Source organism: Pollicipes pollicipes, unplaced genomic scaffold (assembly GCF_011947565.3).
Source record: "Pollicipes pollicipes isolate AB1234 unplaced genomic scaffold, Ppol_2.1 Scaffold_3087;HRSCAF=3621_pilon_pilon_pilon, whole genome shotgun sequence".
Lineage (NCBI taxonomy): Eukaryota > Metazoa > Arthropoda > Thecostraca > Pollicipedomorpha > Pollicipedidae > Pollicipes > Pollicipes pollicipes.
The window spans coordinates 31,145,432-31,163,285 of NW_023596225.1; the positions used below are offsets into that span (position 1 = coordinate 31,145,432).

Below are 17,854 nucleotides of genomic sequence, written 5' to 3' on the forward strand. Positions count from 1 at the left end.
CGCCAATCTAGCAGGTGGTAGGTACCTGGTGTTGCATCCCTGAGGCCGCTGATTATTCGGCCTGGCAGATGCCAGCTGGCGGGAGGCGAACGTCTCCGTCATCATACGGCCATGACTGTGTCCATGCATTTGATGACGCGTAGACGGTTCCCCGGAGGATTGGCAGGTCCGAATTTTCCGTCGAAATGGGCCAAATGGTTAGCCTCACATAGTTGGCTCTGCAAGCTATTCGGGCTTGGCTAAAGAAAAAGTGTAAGGCATTTTCGAAAACGCTGTAGTATTTTGTGGCTCAACACAAGCATTACTCGCTGACAGAAGGCAACACATTCTCCTTTAAGATTTAATTCATGCACCTAGGGGTGTACATGAAAAAAGCGATTTAAAATATCGCCTGTATATGAAAAAGCGACTAAAAACATCGTTTTCCCCCATCTCCACAAAGCTCCATCGCTACTGCGTGGCCGTTGGTTTGCGAGGGCGTTAACCTAAGCAAGCCAAATACTTCGTGGGTGCCTGATGTCTGTTTTTGAAAAGCCTGCAGGTGATCCCAATGAAATGGCGGACACACACGCACACACACTCACACACACGCATTGTTTCTCTAATAATATAGGGAAGATGTTCGACAAATAATTAAGAACACGCATGTAAGTAGCTAGGCAACTTCACTTGTCTTCATAACCCAAGAACTTGCACGTGAGACCAAAGCCGATTTCTGATTGGAATCGGATCAGACCTTTAAATCGCAAGGGTGATGGCCTTAAAACTTCTGACACGTGAGCTTGAAACAGCATACTAAACTTGTGTCATTAACTGCCGTTATCTAACAAGTTGGTGCTTTGATATGCGCCATTTGACCGACCCCGCCCGACATGGTCACAATAGGGAGCAAAAAGCAGTGCTTCTGTCCCGAAGCACACTCGACAACATCAATAGTGGGTTGAGACACATTCTCGCGGGTTGGAAAAATGTAAAATATATGGTAAAGCGAATTTTAATTCCCTGTCTTCTTGGTAGGCCGAAAAGTAACCTTTCAACTTTGGCTGCAGAACAATAAGTGACAAATTGTTATTCCTTGACAGGTGACGAATCCAGACACGTACCTAAACAGTTCTCACAAACATTGTCCTCCGTCAGGACGCTTGACAAGGATCTTGTTAGTACCGCTCCCAGCACTCATCCAAGCCTTACCTTTAAATCTGTATGCCGGAATTAAAATTGCAGATTAAATCATATACCTTAGATTATCACGCAGGCACAGAATTCCAACGAAATCAGAAAATAGACGGTGCATAATTCGGTCGTTGGGTTGTCCATTTATCCTAGAGCATTTCCGGCAGAGCATTACCCAGGCACACTTGTACTTTACGATCAATATTTAGACTTTAGCATAAGTCATGTCGGACGGACTTTATCCGACAAGAACAGTTGCGTGCATACAGCTGCTTATGCACAACCGCGCATGAGCTTATGCACTGAGACTTTGGACAATACGTACGTAGTCTGCGTACGGGCTTATGCACCTGAGACTTTGGACTGCGTCCGAGCTTATGCACTGAGACTGGACTGCGTGCGAGTTTATGCACTGAGACTCCGGACTGCGTACGAGCCTACGCACTGAGACTTTGTACTGCGTACGAGCTTATGCACTGAGACTGGACTGCGTACGAATCTATGCACCTGCGACTGGACTGCGTGCGAGCTTATGCACCTGAGACTCCGGACTGCGCACGAGCTCATGCACTGAGACTTTCGGACTACGTACGAGCTATGCACCTGATACTTTGGACTGCGCACGAGCTTATGCATCAAAACTTTGGACTGCGTAAGAGCTTATGCACTGATACTTTGGCGTACCGGATGACAGGCGAGGGCTGCCATGGGAAGCTGGTCAGATGAAGAGCAGCATTCGTTGGCTGCAAAACCGACTTTCGTCGGAAGAATTAACTCAGCCGCTGCTCCGGTTAGCGGTACGCACCATGTTTCTTTAGAAGTGGGCCGCCACTGGCGTCGTTATCCACTTCCCCATGCACCGTCCGAACGTCGTAATATCACTACCGTCTGTATCCAGGCGACAGCTCCAGCGATGTGTCGCGTCTGCGTGACGACAGCCGCCCCGACGCGTGCCGCGCGGCAGTCACTTCCAGCCCACCGTCCGTGCAGCACGCCTTCCACTCCGGTCCTCCACCCCACTCCCTCCAACAGCCCGGAAAGACGCTCACCATGGTCGTCCATGTATTGTTCCCCCACGCACATACAGCCACCTATATGATTCCGATCTTGTTGGCCACGTCGAGCGCGTCGTAGTCGGCAGCCAGTCGGACGTACGCCTTCTTCTGGCCGTCAGGCCGGATCAGGGTGTTCACCTTGGCGACCTCGATGTCGTACAGCTTCTTGACGGCCGAGCGGACCTGGCGCTTGGTGGCGCGCAGGTGCGTCAGGAAGACGAGCGTGTTGTTGTCCTCGATCTTCTTCATCGACGCTTCAGTCGTCATCGGGTGCTTGATGATGGCGTGCGCGTCCATCCTGGGGGAGCAGGTGCCGGTCATGTCAATGGCGGTGCAGTTCGGAGGTGACGCTCGCCACTGACTTCAGCAGATAGCCTGTCCCCTTCCCTCCCCCCCCCCCCTTTAGCTGTTGACGGGGTCTGTTATCCTAGCGCCACCTGCTGGGCGACAATGGCCGTGTTCACAAACACCTATCTGTGACTTGCCCAAGAATTCTAACAGTCTTGTAACAAAAGCAAGTTGCTCGACAGAAGAAATGGTGGGCACATCGAAACCACGTACAACCTTAATGTCATTCAGCAAAACAAAACATATTTTATCACGCAGGCAGCTTTTCCAGTGAATGGTGTCGGCGCGAGCTCCCCGTAGCGGAGCACGAAACACCAGTTCAACAGTAAGGCACGGCAACGGCCATGTATCGCACATGACCATCGACAAACGCGCGAACAGCTGACTATGCCGCCTCCGAATGTCAGTCAATACTTTTCATAACCTTTTGAAATGCTTTAAAACATTTCATGCAGCAAACAGGAGAAACATGACCAACATGACACAAAATATGATAAAACGGAGACAATGCGCACATACTGTAGACCAGGCATATGCACAAATACTAAGCAAGTACCAATGGCAGACAACCAGAATCTAAACATTAACAAGAAACTAGATAAACCTGACCATGTATTTGCAGCACAAATGGTGTGACAAAGTATATGATGTCCGTGGATGATTTAAATATAGCCCATTTGCATGTGTGCATTATCCCTGCACAGTCAGGGTCAGCAACAGAATGTACAGACTTGCCCCATTATATGTCTGGCAGGCTGCACAGATAATGGAGGGGGCAAGTACTGCAGCACTTTAACACATGGCTGCATGTCCACAACCAACATAATATAAGCAAGCATACTTTTGAATGATACCTCCAATGGGTAGCGCATGAATGGGTGATTTGACTCCTCTTTGCAATCACCATTGGACCAATGGTGTTTCACCAAAAGTAGCATACTGAGAACTTGAGAGCATTTTTGAGAATGTGCCACTGCATCAGTCAGCAAATGGGTTGCCAGTTGCAAGCTCATGCCTGCTACCCTTTTAACTTGGAAGCACTGGGTAAACAGAATAACTTGAATCCACCAATTTTCACATATTCATCATCATCATTGGAGCTTTACAACATACCCAGCTGCTGGAGCTTTGTAGTGTCTCACGACTCTCACCTTAGCAGGAAAGGCGGGCAATGGGGGGGGGGGGGGGGGGGAATCAAACCCAATACCTCTTGTTTCCCAGATATACAGTGGCTAAGACAGATGTGCTAACCACTCCACCACTGGCACCCCAATTTACACATGTTACATCTTGAATTGCTATGAGGGTGCAGGCCTCTGTGATGCAAGCATGCTGGAGTGCTTGTACCACATATGTTCACATGTGGTCCCCCACCTATTATTTATGGCCATCTGACATTCACACAAGGCATTTTTGCTTTTATATACTTTGCCTAGAAAACTAGTCCTAGAGTCCTAGAAAACTACATGATCATTAACATGCTCATTAAGAGGTTGCATTGATGCAGGAAGCTGCATGGTCAGTAGCATTGAAAGCTGATGCCTGCTGGTGTCATCCATACAGGTATTAGAACAATATAGTACACCCTCTCCATGGTCTCCTGGATGTTTATGATGGGCATGGTCTGTCAATAGTCATGCTGCATGCAGCAACCTCAGGTGCATTCAGGGTACACCAGATACCAGTGAAACATTCCACGTGTCATGATACCTTCTGTTGAGATGATTTTATCAGCTAGTAGAGGCCCAGTTACAACTGGATCCCTGTCCCCTCAAATTGCCCGGCCCATAACATCCACTGCTGTCTGGAATGTCCTGTACAAGTACATTTGTTCCATGACCAATACTGACCTGTTTCTCCGAGGAACAGATCTCTGCGGATATTTAGGATTCTTGGGCATCTTCAGAGTCTTGGGAGTCCTCCATTTCACTGAAGTCCGGATTTTCCGCACCCTTGTTCCATGAGGGCCCTTGATGATCTGAAACACAAATAACAGGCTATAACATAATGTGTATGATGAGTCATGGCATGTGGCAATGCAATATATCTGGTACTGTTGACCCTTGATGACCTGTATCATAATCGGGAAGATAAATTTAACATGAGTCACAGCATGACACAGTGTATGTATGCCAGCAATAATTCCCCAGGCAAAACATTTGGGAGTAAACAAGAACTGGGGGATAAGACACAAATGCAAAATCCAACTGGAAGTCTGCTAAGACAAAAATATGCCACACTAATCCCACAAAGATGTAAAAGGCTGCCTGTGCCAGAATTTCACACTCCCTAGGTCCCAAGCTGACACAAAGTGAGACCATTTGCATTGACAAATTAAGGCAATCCCTCAATTTCCTGAAATTGATGGTGGTTCTTACTTAAAGACATGCTTGGAAAAAAACAATCACCTGCTAACCAGACATTTGTCCTGCTATAGACCTTCCTATCCTATATGTGGTGGCAGTTGCTTGTGTAAATGAAAGGCTACATAAAGATGGTGAGTCACATGGAATGGTATGTTTGTGCAATTCAGTCTTGAAAAATTCAGCCACAGCACTGGATGCTTGTTTTACAGCAGTGTGATAAACCTAGTGCAAATGTGTGCTGACATTTCGTACTTTGCTACCCTCCCAGTTTCCTGCTTTAGCAACATTTCAAGGTTTGTTGGAACAACTTTAAAATGGCTTAGATACTTAAGGCTTTGACTCATTGGTTTTCCATGCACTAAATTGGAAAGGATTGCAAGATAACCTCAGGGCACTAAGATGCATGGTGAGAATGCTTTGAAACTCTTAATGGGATACCACTACCATAGTGGACATGTTCAGTGGTACCTGTATTATTGTAGCTGGGCACATCAAAGCTGGCACCCATCACATTCTAAAGGTAGTACCAAGCAAGATAGTAGTGGACATGAATAATGGTACAAGGAGTTTGCATAGGCAGTTAAGATGATTCTAACACACTATTTCCATCACACTTTGCCATGAGCAGCTCCACATGCTACTTTAACAGCACCAAACAAGCGAAACCACACAACTGCTCTTGGCCAGGCAACAACTGACTTTCTCTGGTGCCTTAAAATTGAACTGCATGTGTTTTATGCATGCAATACACTGGTCTAGACCAATACTAGGCATGCACCCTCAATCACCACAGCATGTCTTGGATGTGCATACATGACAAATGACAGTCTGTATCTGCAGCAACTCACCCTCTTCTGGGCAGAAAGTGCCTTCTTAACAGCCCCCTTCTTAGCATTCTTGTTAGTAGGCTTCTGAGCCTGTACTTTCTTGGGCTCAGCTGGCTTGGGAGGCTCTGCAGGAACCTCTGCAATGGGAGCCTCAGCCTTCTTCTTCTCAGCAGAAGGCTTCTTCTTGCCTGAGCAGTCAGGAAAACACATTATGAATGGCAACATGAATACAACACCCAGAGATCAGATTCACACACAAGAACGGAATGGCACTACACTACACCGCTAAGGTACCAGAATCATGTGTACTCAAGATATCTAACAAGAATATCTAACTCCCACAATTCCAATACAAGCTTTATAAAGTAGAATGAGCAAAAAATCAATACACCTATACTGTTCAAGCCAAATACGTAAATAATGCAAGTCAACACCAGGCAGCTAAGGCATTAATATCGGCTACCGACCCAAATACCGCGCACGACGGACGTAACCAACGCGCATATCCCACCCCAGAAATGCCTGAAACGCTATAACACAACGCACAAAAATGAGCGCCAGTTCCATCAATTTTATACTGGACCCATACAAAACCAATATCAGGACATTCCTATGAGTAGAGGACAGGAATATACGATTAGTTACCCGTGGATTTCGCCTTTGCAGGAGCCATGGTTACCAAAGGAAGAGCAGCGCTGTTTTTTAACAAACATGAAATATATCAAGCTTTGGTGAACCAAAACAGCAACAGGCTTTAGCAGTTCCTATTCAATGCAACACATAACTATTGGTTGAAAAATTTGATTTTATGAATTACAATAGATATCACAAAAAAGCAAACTTAGTTCTGCGCAAAGGCTTTTGTAAGTTTGAAGAGCATGCTAGCAAATTACAAATTGTATGGGACATTTGAGTGTCATTCATGATCCGCTGAGAATGATAGTTTAAGAAGCGGAAAATAAATGTATCAAATATTGGAGAACCCTAAACCAATATTAAGGGAATCGATACAACATTGGAGGGCGAGAGCCCTTGCAAGGGAGTACAAATCGACGCTTGGGTTGAAGCAGGAGTCTGGTGAGACGGTGTGACCTGAAAATTGCATTTTTCAATTGAAAAACTGAGAAATTTCAGTTCATTATCAATTAATTTAGATAAAATTGGGAGAAAAATTCATTGCGGGAACATAAGGAGGGGGGATATCCCTCACCTCCATTGATTGCAACCACTCCAACAAAACCGATAGCAAACGGATACCACCGCCGCCTATAGCAGGCTCGTAGCGCCATCTGAGCCACACACTGCTGAGCTTGCGGTTCGGTGCTAATCGAACAATATGACAAGATGGAGGCGTATAAGTTGGTGCCGTACACCGGTGATGCATATTCCATTTAAGGTTGCCTGCTTCCCGCAAATTTTTAGTTTATCCATCTTTGGTTGCTGAAAATTAGACATCTATTCGCGGAGAGGGCTCGTTCGGTACTGGCCACTGGCTGACTGCCTTTCATTTCACTACCAGAAGATTTCGATCAACTCGGGAGGTTCTCTGACATTCCGGTTGCCGTCCATGTTCCTGTTCAACAAGTGTTTTAATGGCTGACTCGGGGCTTCTAACAGACATAAGAACCCCGGTTAGGCACAGCGGGCCCTGACCCACGCAAGCATCCCCCATTGTTGAATGCACTCCGACCGATGTGAATATCGGGCACCTGCCCTGTCCATACCCGTGAAAAGAGCAAATAAGGCTCACACCGACACGGATTCGACTGTTCGCTACTGCTGGTGCTTAGCTTGTATAGAGGCCCTCATCGACTCAGAGGGCCTCCATGCACACGAAGTGCTCTCTGACTGGCATATGAGTACCAGGCGCTACGGGCAAAGCCTCTTAGTGCTTTCTTCGGCCAGCCGTTTGGGCTCTCTCGAACACCACTTCTGGTCCACTCGGGGCACTAACTGTCGCTTCTGAATGGCCCTTGGGCCCATGGTCGGGTTCCCTCGAACACTGCCCCTGGCGGACTCGGGGGCCAAACACCAACACGGGAGCCTCTGTCAGACAGCCTAAGCACCTGACCAAAAAAGGGGTCCCTCATTGTTTCAGAGGTCTCGACCTATGCACATTTCGTTCCCGGTCTTTTTCATTCTGGGGAAATGCTTCCATAGATCCAAACTGACACGAAGCCCACTGTACGCCACTGGGGTTCTTGATCGACGTAGAGGCCCTCATCGACCCTGGAGGCCCACCATTGGCGTAATGGGAGGCTCTCTGACAGACACTTGAGAGCCCGGGCTGAAGCGCCTGGACCCCTAACACGACCTCTGGGTCCTTCGGTCGTCTGTTCGTTTGTCCTGAGAGACCCTAAGGGGGGGGGGGGGTGATACGTGCGCCCTGTGCATCCCCTACCTGTGCCACTGGAGGTCCCTGTGCGATTAGCGCGATACCTGAGCGGCCAAAGAGCCGCCAAGTGATTTCGAGGTCCTCTTAGTGCCCAGCAGGAGGTTTTGGAAGTCACAGACCTCCAAGTAGCTATAGGGGCGCTTAAGAACCCGAGTGCCCCCAAGTTCAGCTGCCCTCGTCGGAGAAATTCGAGGCCTCAGGTTTGGGTGGAAGCTCTCTTAGTGACGTAAAAACATCCAATGAATGTCTGCCAATAGCTTTAAGACAGTCACGGTGTGCCGAACAATGAAGCGGGTGCCAATAGCCCAGTGCCCGTTTGAAAAACCAGAGGTACGGGGTTCGATTCCCCGCGGTCCCGGCTTCTTGCCATGGTGAGAGGCAGGTGACGTTATTTAGCCTCAGTAACTGAATCGCCGCACAGCCCCAACGATCAATCACCAAGACAACAGAGAGGTACTTTGAACAGAAAGTACCTTTAGATGGAAAGAATTACACTTTTTGTAAAAAAGCACTTCTTTGTCTGCTAGCGCAACAACTCTAGCAAATATGGTAAGGAAACGAAGGCTTAAACCTGAGACGTGGAAACTAAGACTGTTATGCGGAAGCTTTGGTGGCTCGAGTCACCAACATTTGGGATGATTCAGCACTGAGCCTTTGGCGGTGCATGTAAAGAGGCGATAAAGAGCGCCTTTGAACCTCGCCTCCTCCCGCAAATTTTGGACAGCTTCCCTCGCTCCTGAGTTAATCAGTGGTCTAGAGCCGTGTCGCCGTGCATGTCAGGCTCGTTCAATCTCTCCAATTCTTTAGCTGGCTAAACTTTATTCTGGGCCACTTTCGAGTCGCGCTGCCGAGAGTTCATGTGCATTTTTAGTTTAAGGTGATCAGCATCCTCTACTCCACAGACATCTCTGCAGCCTGATCCTTCAGCAAGTTAAGAAAATCCAAAATGGTTTTGCGGAGATTTTGTGACAGGGCGTCTGCAGATGTCGAAATATTATTCGGATTATTGTTCTCTTCAGTCTTATTGGTAAAGCCACGTTGGGACAGATTGGGAGAAAGTAAGTTTGAGATCTATAGGAACAGGCGACAATTTGAATTGGAGGGGCACATTCCCAGAAATCGTGTATTAGCGGTTGAAAGTGTGAAAAGCGGTAAGTTTACGAGAAAACATATAACAAAAAGACATTTTGGCATACTGGGGGGCACGTATTCCTGAATTCCCTTCCCCTAAGCCTGACAACGGCATATTGCTCTTTGCCGAGGATACCACACTAAATACAGCAAACTAACACGACCCAGCCGCCACGCGAGCGTCACTCCAGCGCGACTTACATGGCATACAAGAGTTCGGTAAAGACTGTATCATCTCGTTCAACGCCACGAGAACAATTCAACAAACATTCACCAACAGAAACACACAAACCCACCGCAGTTGGCTTTTGGTGGCCAAAGAACTGCTTCCGTTACAAGCCACAAACGCCTGGCCTGACACATACACCAACGGCTTCCCTAAGCTTAAAGGACTGCAGCACCGAGTAGCCAGACTAATCACTGGTACACTGTACAGAATACACATTCGCACACTGTTGGACGATTTAGGAAGGAACACTCTCAAGTCACGAAGAGACATGCACAAACTGGCACTGTTCCACGCCCCCATCCACAATCAACATCACCTGCCAACAACGTCTTTGCACTTCCAACTGACACACAAGCACTCGCAAAAGGACGCTCGCTACACAATACAAGGACACTCACATTGCCACCGAACAGAACCACAACATACCGAAACTCCTACATCTCATCGACCACGCAAAGATGATCCCCTCTCGCTTGAACTGCCATCCCTCCAGCCCTCCCGTTAAAAAAGGGAAATATACCAACGCTGCGGTGTGGCTGCACCTCCAATGTATCATAGCATTAGATCCAGGCTTGGTAACATCCTAAATGCTAGACTGAGGTTGGTAATGTCGAACCTTCATGCTGACATGTTCCAAATTCAAAATCCAATAACACCTGGTCTCTTTTGGTTGTTTGGTCAGCTTTATGAATACCCTAAACACTACGTTTTTTGTACACTTTTGTACACTAAATACACTACGTTATTGAACTGCCCTCGCTATCATCAAATCAGAATTTCAATTTCACGTAAAACAGATCGCATCATCCCAAAACTTTTGACAGGTCGCTCACAACGAGCAACTCAGCATCTATCTCAGAGGAGACGGTTCCCCAAATTACACCGGGCAGCAAATAGCAAATTTCTGCAAGCATTTCTTTGTCAAACCAAACGATTCGGCTAAGAACTTCCAGCGGGCGCGGGCAGCGGACGGGCGACTGAGTGGCGTTACCGCGCCGGGCGTCGCCGCCGGCCGGAGACGGCTATATGTGTAAACCGGGGCGGTGGCGCACGCCCGGCACGTCTCAGCTTGCAAATCGGACGAGCCAGCGATAGGCCGTAGGTCCCCTAGCGGCGACGGCTGTATTTTGCTATTGTTGGGAGAGGCGCTCATATTTAAGCGTTCCGCTTTAATACCAATCCACTCATCATATCATGAACTGCTTCATGTCCATGATAGAAAATAAACAGCAAACGAATCCCCAGGCCCCAGTGGCTGTTCCCAGGACCAGTGGCTGTTCCCAGGACCAGTGGCTGTTCCCAGGCCCCATTGGCTGTTCCCAGGACCAGTGGTGTCACTATTTCGAGTGCGCTTGGACCGTGGATCGTCGTCAGCTGTTAGTGTTTCAAGACATGTCGTAACACAACAGTGACACGTAGCTGACCACTGGTATACTGGCGACGGCCGGAGAACTTACCGGTCGTAGCGGGGTGATAACAACACGATAGATGAAGAGGTCTAAGGGTCCGTGAAACTATGTTTGGCTCTATATGGGGGTGCATCAGATGAACGGGTGGAGCTGTCTCAGATGGACGGCTTGGACTGTCTCAGATGGACGGCTGGAGCTGTCTCGGATGGACGGCTGGAGCTGTCTCAGATGGACGGCTGGAGCTGTCTCAGATGGACGGCTGGAGCTGTCCCAGATGGACGGCTGGAGCTGTCTCAGATAGCCGGCTGGATCTGTCTCGGATGGACGGCTGGAGCTATCTCAGATGGACGGCTGGAGCTGTCTCAGATGGACGGCTGGAGCTGTCTCAGATGGACGGTTGGAGCTGTCTCAGATGGACGGCTGGAGCTGTCTCAGATGGACGGCCGGAGCTGTCTCAGATGGACGGCTGGAGCTGTCTCAGATGGACGGCCGGAGCTGTCTCAGATGGACGGCTGGAGCTGTCTCATATGGACGGCTGGAGCTGTCTCATATGGACGGCTGGAGCTGTCTCAGATGGACGGCTGGAGCTGACGGATTGTCGGGCTCCCGCAGCTGTCGCTATTTTCAGCTTCTCTAACTCCTGTCTGGCCTATCGTTGATAGTCAGCCGGGTGACGACAGACTAAAAGAGAAAATCATCATCTCTGGGCTGCGTTCGGACAAATTCGTTGAGACTAGACAGACAGTGTTTCGTGAGCGTATCATATGATCAAACCGTGCATGATAGTTCATGGTCGTTCTCCAATAGCAGAAAAACTTGCTGGCCGATGCATTGGAAATCGTGAGACGGAGAGGGAGTCAAGTTTTCGTTTACAGGAACCTGGCGCTGGAATTAGCACGTTCGACGTTCGTCGTGAAATGCCCTTCTTATCCTACCACTGAAAGCGCTCGAGAACACGTAACCCCTGCTTCCAAGACAGCCTGTCCTCAGACCGTGTCCATCATAGGGCCATCACTAGTCTTGTGCAGACGTTCACTGCCTTCTCTTCTGTTTGTCAGGAAGTTCTCGGTTTGTCTGATGCTGTCCGCACCTCACATCCGGTTTGTCCCCCAGTATCATAGATAAGTGCATGCATAGTATGTGTCCCATTTTTTCGGCATGTGCTGCGACAACTCTAGCTTCTCATCGATGACGAAACGAATGGATATTATCATTTGCGAGACATCTTGGTAGTCATTTATACATTTCCCTCCTTTTATTTGCATTGATATGCCTTGTTTGCCTTGTCTCACTGCTCGGATATGCAATGCCCGGCACATTTGGGAAAATGCAGTGCCTGAACTTGTTCATATGTGGTCACTTGCCACCTTATGTTAGCGATGAGTGTAGAACAGCTCAATCAGTTCCCTGAGCTCAGCCGCAGTGCCCCCTTGAACGTCAACAAAGCAACAAAAAACTGATACCATGTGCTCACTTTTAGAAAGATTAGCTTGTAATTTCCAGGTAGTCATGATTTAGAATTGTCATTTTAAAGTGTTTGCACCTCTTCAATTCCAGTTCAAAGCATAGAATCTCATACATTATACCCGTATTTCACTCGCGTTAGCATAACATCGAAACCAAGGTGATATATCAGCATTTTGCTTTCAGGTAATTCTGTTCTGATAGTTGTTGGTGCTGCGCATGTCGGAAATATCTGCAGAAGACCGGCTCGCTAAGTGGGTGACCAAGAACCACCAGTTTGTCCTAGGCCTCAGGTAATCCTCTGCACATAATAAGTTGTCATATTCCACAGGCTAACCGGCCTAGGAACATCCAATGAAACTTTGGAGAGGACTTAAATACAACATGGTATTAGACCCGCCAGCCTGAGAAGGCATAAAAGACCACGTTATCGCACTCGTACTTTGACACATACTTGTGCTCCACGCACTTCATGAGGCTCCAACCACCAGCACAAGACATGGGTGGGGATAAGTGCATGTGCACGCGGCGCCTTTATCATTTGGTCTTCTTCCAGCGAGCTAGTGAATTTTTTGGAAGGGGTCTACACACTACACCACGAGACATGTCTCACATGACGAACAATCGAGTTGCGTAACAAAACCCGCCAGACAATGCCAGACGGCGACTGACAGCTGAGGCGGATGCACGTAAACGGAGCTTAATCCGCTCAGATCCCCGCCAAACCTGTGGTCTGCATACCTGGAATGCCTCACGGCACCGAGGCATCGGTCCCACCGCACCTGGCATCTCAGCCCATTCTGAACAAATGACCGGCCCTGCCAGTTTGTCGGCTGTCACGCACATCAAGGGATGTCGCACAGCTGCCATCGTTTCCAGCCCCGACTCAGTCAGAGGGGCTGGCTTTGCCTGCACACGCGTTTCTGGAAACAAGCCCTTGGGTGCTGTGTTCAGTCTTCCTGCAGAAAAGACATGGTCGAGGCTGTTTAGGTTTAAAAAAGAAATCACAGCATATACTAGTGGCTAATGTTAAAGCTTCACACAATTCCGAATCGGTGCAGTCGGAGGGCCGATTCTCGGAGCGCGCTACGTTTGCTTCTTGTTTATCTGGTGCGTCTTAGCCGCTGCTCGGTGATTTTCACTGCCCATCGCTGAGGTGCGCGCGATGCAAGGATTAGGAGTACTGTAGAGCATACAAACAGCAGGGCTCGGAGGGAAAAGGTCCGCAAGACTTGACAGCGTCACAATAATTTGCTGGATTGGCTGGCTACAGTGCCTTGCGGTAAGCTTCTGCCTAAAGACATGGATCGGTCGCGAATATGGCTGCCCTCAAGTCAGTGCAGCGTCCGGTCGAGCTCGAGCGGCGATTTTGGACGATTTCGCTGGAGCTTTTCCTCGATGAAGAGGGGTGCATCCACATCCGGGGATGACGCTGTGGTCTTGACGTCAACCCGCATTGAACTCCACAGCGTCCTGACTCACTGGATATGCAGTTACGTACTGCCAAAGATATGTTGCTGGAGCGCTTGGTGAGCGAGACTGGTTTTGTCGGACAGTTATCACTTGGTTTGATGCTTACTGCGACGTAAAAGTTTAGGGTGCTTAGTGAGTAGGATCAGTCGGCATTGATGCCTATAATTCGACTCGTCTCTGATACCAACTTTGACCACTTACCTTCCCTGAAATGAAAATGAAATAACCACTTAATTGAAAGCAAAGCTGCATGTCGTTGCATGGGTTAGCAGTTCTCTTTTTTCCTTCAGCTCTGTCGACCTGGTTGCAGTGGGTTAACCAAGTTCAGGTGATGAGGCTGGTGTGGTATGCAAAGGTGGCTCATCAGGGGGCCATGGTATGCCAGATCTCCATCGAACAGAATGCAGAGCTTCTGGAACTGGGCGTACCAACTGTCATGCGAGTTCACAAAACAAACGAAGAAAGCCGATCGACAGCCTTTCGCTCCATCGATCCATGTCCGCAGTGATTTATGACTGATTGTGTTTCGTTTCATCGAGGCGCCGGCAACCGCAGTGCCTGCCATTAGCGACCCCCTCCCCCTCCGCACCGCCATAACGCCCCGTGCTGCAGTCCACAACACAGGTCAGGGCTTTCTCACGGACGGCCGGTCCAGGTGGCTGGCGCGGAGCGCGGCCGGGAGGGACGGGTCGCCGACTGTCCGTCAGCCAGCGCCGCGCGCGCTACCGGCGCCCGAAAAACGCGCGCCCTGACGGACGCGCGGCCCGCAACCGCGTCACCCAACACGGCTACTCCCATTGAAACTGGGCTGCATCCATCAGGCGGGCGGCGAAAAAGCGTCGGCCGCACAAAGGGCGCCGGACGGCCGCCGGACGGCCGCCGTCGCCCTGCCGTCGGACCTGCGCCCGGCGCGCGCGCGCGTTTTTCGGGCGCGCGCGCGCGCCGGCCCGTCGGCGCGGTGACGGCCGCGGCGGCGGCGGAGTGGCGCTGTCACTCGCCCGGGACCCGGCCGGCCCGACGGCCGAGGGTGCGTGCTGGGACTGGCGGCCGGCCCCCGACCGCGGTCATCGCCCACGGCTTGTGGGTAGGGTTAGAGCCCGCGCAACGCGGCGGTTCGAAAGAAAACTTTGAAAAGACTAGCGCCGAGTGGGGCTGTCCGCGTCTCGTCGGCACAAGTCTGCCACTGCGGTGCCGGTCGTCCGCGTGCGAGAGCTCCGAAAAACACATACGTAAAGCTGCCATAACTGGTGCGTGGCTGCACCATTCACGACGACCATCTAACCCTGGGGTTGTCGCTGTTGCTAGTGGGACGATGAAATAATCGACGCGTTGCCTGGCTGGACGTAGGGCTCTGATTGCTGGGGCACCTCTGTTCCCGGGTGGCCTGGCAGACAGCCAGCGAGCTAACCGGAACTGTTCCCGCGGCAGTTTAATGACTGGTCTGGTTGGTATGCCCATGAATAAACATGCAGGATGCTGGCAAAGGCCAAATAGGTTAAAATACCATTGTCGCTGGCTGAAGTGCAAAAGGTCCGGTCGAAAGCTGCTGAGATGATCGAGTGGGCATTCAAACCAATGTGCCCCAGACACGGACATGTGGAGGTGCGTGCATCGCCTTTAGAAAGACAACCGTCAGTTGATACGGGTCATGCAAATGACGTGTTGCAATAGACAACGATACAAGGCTATCGATAGCAAGAAGCTTAGATATTCACCGAGGAAGCATTTAGTGAAGGCATCGCCTCACCATGAAATTGATGAAGTTCTCACTGCTTTCATGGATCATTTGTGCCGCTTTCAAGTGCCTTCAGAAAGCTGCGACAGACAGCTAGCTTGAGTGAAAGCATTCTACACACCACTCCCAAGCTAAGGTAAGTTTTTGAACAATTGCTAGCATTCACAACAGCCCGCACATTGTGCCCGCGTACAGTTCGTCGGATTTTCAATCGATTGTTGGCTGCTTAGAAGAGAACGCTTTCTTATCAAACGTTTACTCCGTACTCCGCGGCTTTTTGTGTTGCTTTTACGTGATGCGGCACTGTCGCCAAATAAGTATCAACGCAACGGTTACAGTGCGGTTTATATGCCGTGACACCTCTAAAGCAGCCTGCGTGTTTTAATCTTGAAGGCTTTGCCAACACACCCATAAATCATCAAAGTGGCCTCCTCTTTGCAGATTAGCGTGAATTTCCCAGTCACGACTTCGCTAAATGATCCGACACATATTAGCGCGAAACCCCTGGCGGCCCAACCGCTGTGGCCATCGCAAGTGTCAAAATGTGAGCTCCGGCACCTCCCCCAAATCCCAACGACAAATCTTACCATGCCATTAGCTGCAAACGCCCCTACCCACCACTATTTAACGCCAATAAAAAACCCCGTCCGACACAGAGATCGTGTTCAATAACGAGCCGATCCGCGTTCTTAATCGTTTCGTCTAATGCCCGCGTCATTTTGGGCACGTAATATGCCTGCCGTGGCCCGAGAGGCGTTGCCCACCGGCGTTAATGATGACATCCGTAAAAGTTTGGGGCTCCGACCGTGGGAGGTCCGACCAAAACGTGCACTTCTTAATCATTTCAATAGCCCATTACACGGCATAGACCAGTTCTGAACATCAGACAATTAATTGGGAATTTGCATGCAGTCTAATGACGGCTGAACATTCTACATGTGGCTCCACCGCTCTGTAATTTCGGCTGGCCTATTGACCACCATTGATAGTGCATAGCCTGCATAACCCGACCCAAGTAATTAGCGTTGTCGGCCGAATAGCCAAGTATGGCGAGAACTGTAACGCCGGTGGGTCTCGGTCGGCAAACGCAGCGCCTGCTCCTTGCGAGCTTGCGCTTGGTTTAGATCAGAAATATAAAGATGTAGATTCAGTTGCAGTGGCTCAAAATCCTACCAAAACATGGTAACTTTTGCTTTGGATAACTTAAAATCCGAAAAAGATCAATCCCTTTCCGGATCTTCATTAACCAGCAATGCAAAAAGTTGTAAGGATTCTTGTTGGCAATTTGTGTACTATATTTTCAACGATTCTTTCAATAAAGGTTATGGATTGCAAGCAGTCTACATATGTTTTCCTTTTTCCGTTTCCCTGCAGATGTCGCCAAAGTTTTGACTTTGTCGAGTTTATTTTTAACATTATTTGCCATAAAGGACATGATCGATTAAGGTACGGGGCGTGCTGCTCTGTTCTGGGCTGAGGGTGTCGATCCCTTTTGGTGGTTATTTTCATATTTACTTACCTTGTCTCCCGATTAGATCTCTTCACTGCTCTTTATCTTATCTGATGGCACCATAGACTCCACTCAGTCTTTAAAAAGTTGCCCTTCGACTTTTAAAGGGCTTCGGAACCCTCCTGTCGATATGGAACATTGAGCAGCAGAATGCTGTCCCAGCTAGCATTTCAGCAAAGAGCGTGCAGAGAAGAAGCAAGACTCCAATGCGAATTAAAAACTCTGTTCAAAAGTAAGGGGGCCTGTGTGCGTTTTTTTGCACAACTCCCTCGCTTCTGGTCATGCTGGAGAAGCACGACGGGCACAGCCAGCCATGCGGTGCTGCATATGCCTTCTAGGATCATGATTCAACTGCCCGTAGCGAAATGCTCGATGTTATTCAGCTTGATCAGCCTGCGAAATTGCGAGTAGCCACACAGTATCATCTACCGTGCCGAAGCGACGCCAGACAAATACAATGGGAGAAGGGAAGCAGTTGCAACGGGCATTCATTTTCAGGCGTGCCCTATGGTTGATATTTTTCTGTTCTGCCTGCTGGCACCATGTAAACGGACAATGATAATATTTAAAAGACGCGCACAGGTTTGAAGGAGCAAGTAAAATGTCAGATTATATGGGTGTGAGGTAAAAAGTTCAAGAGCAAGGCTTAATGGCTCTTCTAACGCCTATTACGATGAACAGTCCATCAATGCAATATAGTTCTGTATATGTCTGACGGGACGTTAAAAGGGCGGAGCCA

General features: G+C 49.2%; 1 protein-coding gene across 1 annotated transcript; it reads right to left on the reverse strand.

Annotated features, from left to right (window-relative positions):
* Positions 1-2,220: 2,220 nt before the first annotated feature.
* On the reverse strand, positions 2,221-6,489 carry RpL23A (ribosomal protein L23A). Its single transcript, XM_037213086.1, has 4 exons — positions 6,415-6,489; positions 5,791-5,957; positions 4,427-4,554; positions 2,221-2,526 (listed from the first exon to the last, which is right to left on the reverse strand). The coding sequence occupies exons 1-4, from the start codon at positions 6,440-6,442 to the stop codon at positions 2,265-2,267; spliced, it is 585 nt and encodes a 194-aa protein (XP_037068981.1). The 5' UTR covers positions 6,443-6,489; the 3' UTR covers positions 2,221-2,264.
* Positions 6,490-17,854: the final 11,365 nt, after the last annotated feature.

Bases quoted from the DNA above. Each gene is read 5' to 3' on its own strand.
- RpL23A (XM_037213086.1), bottom strand. From the start codon at position 6,442: ATGGCTCCTGCAAAGGCGAAATCCACGG. The intron at 4,555-5,790 runs GTGAGTTGCTGC...TTTGTGTTTCAG, and splicing joins CACTTTCTGCCCAGAAGAGG to ATCATCAAGGGCCCTCATGG. The intron at 2,527-4,426 runs GTCAGTATTGGT...CTGCTCCCCCAG, and splicing joins TCTGTTCCTCGGAGAAACAG to GATGGACGCGCACGCCATCA.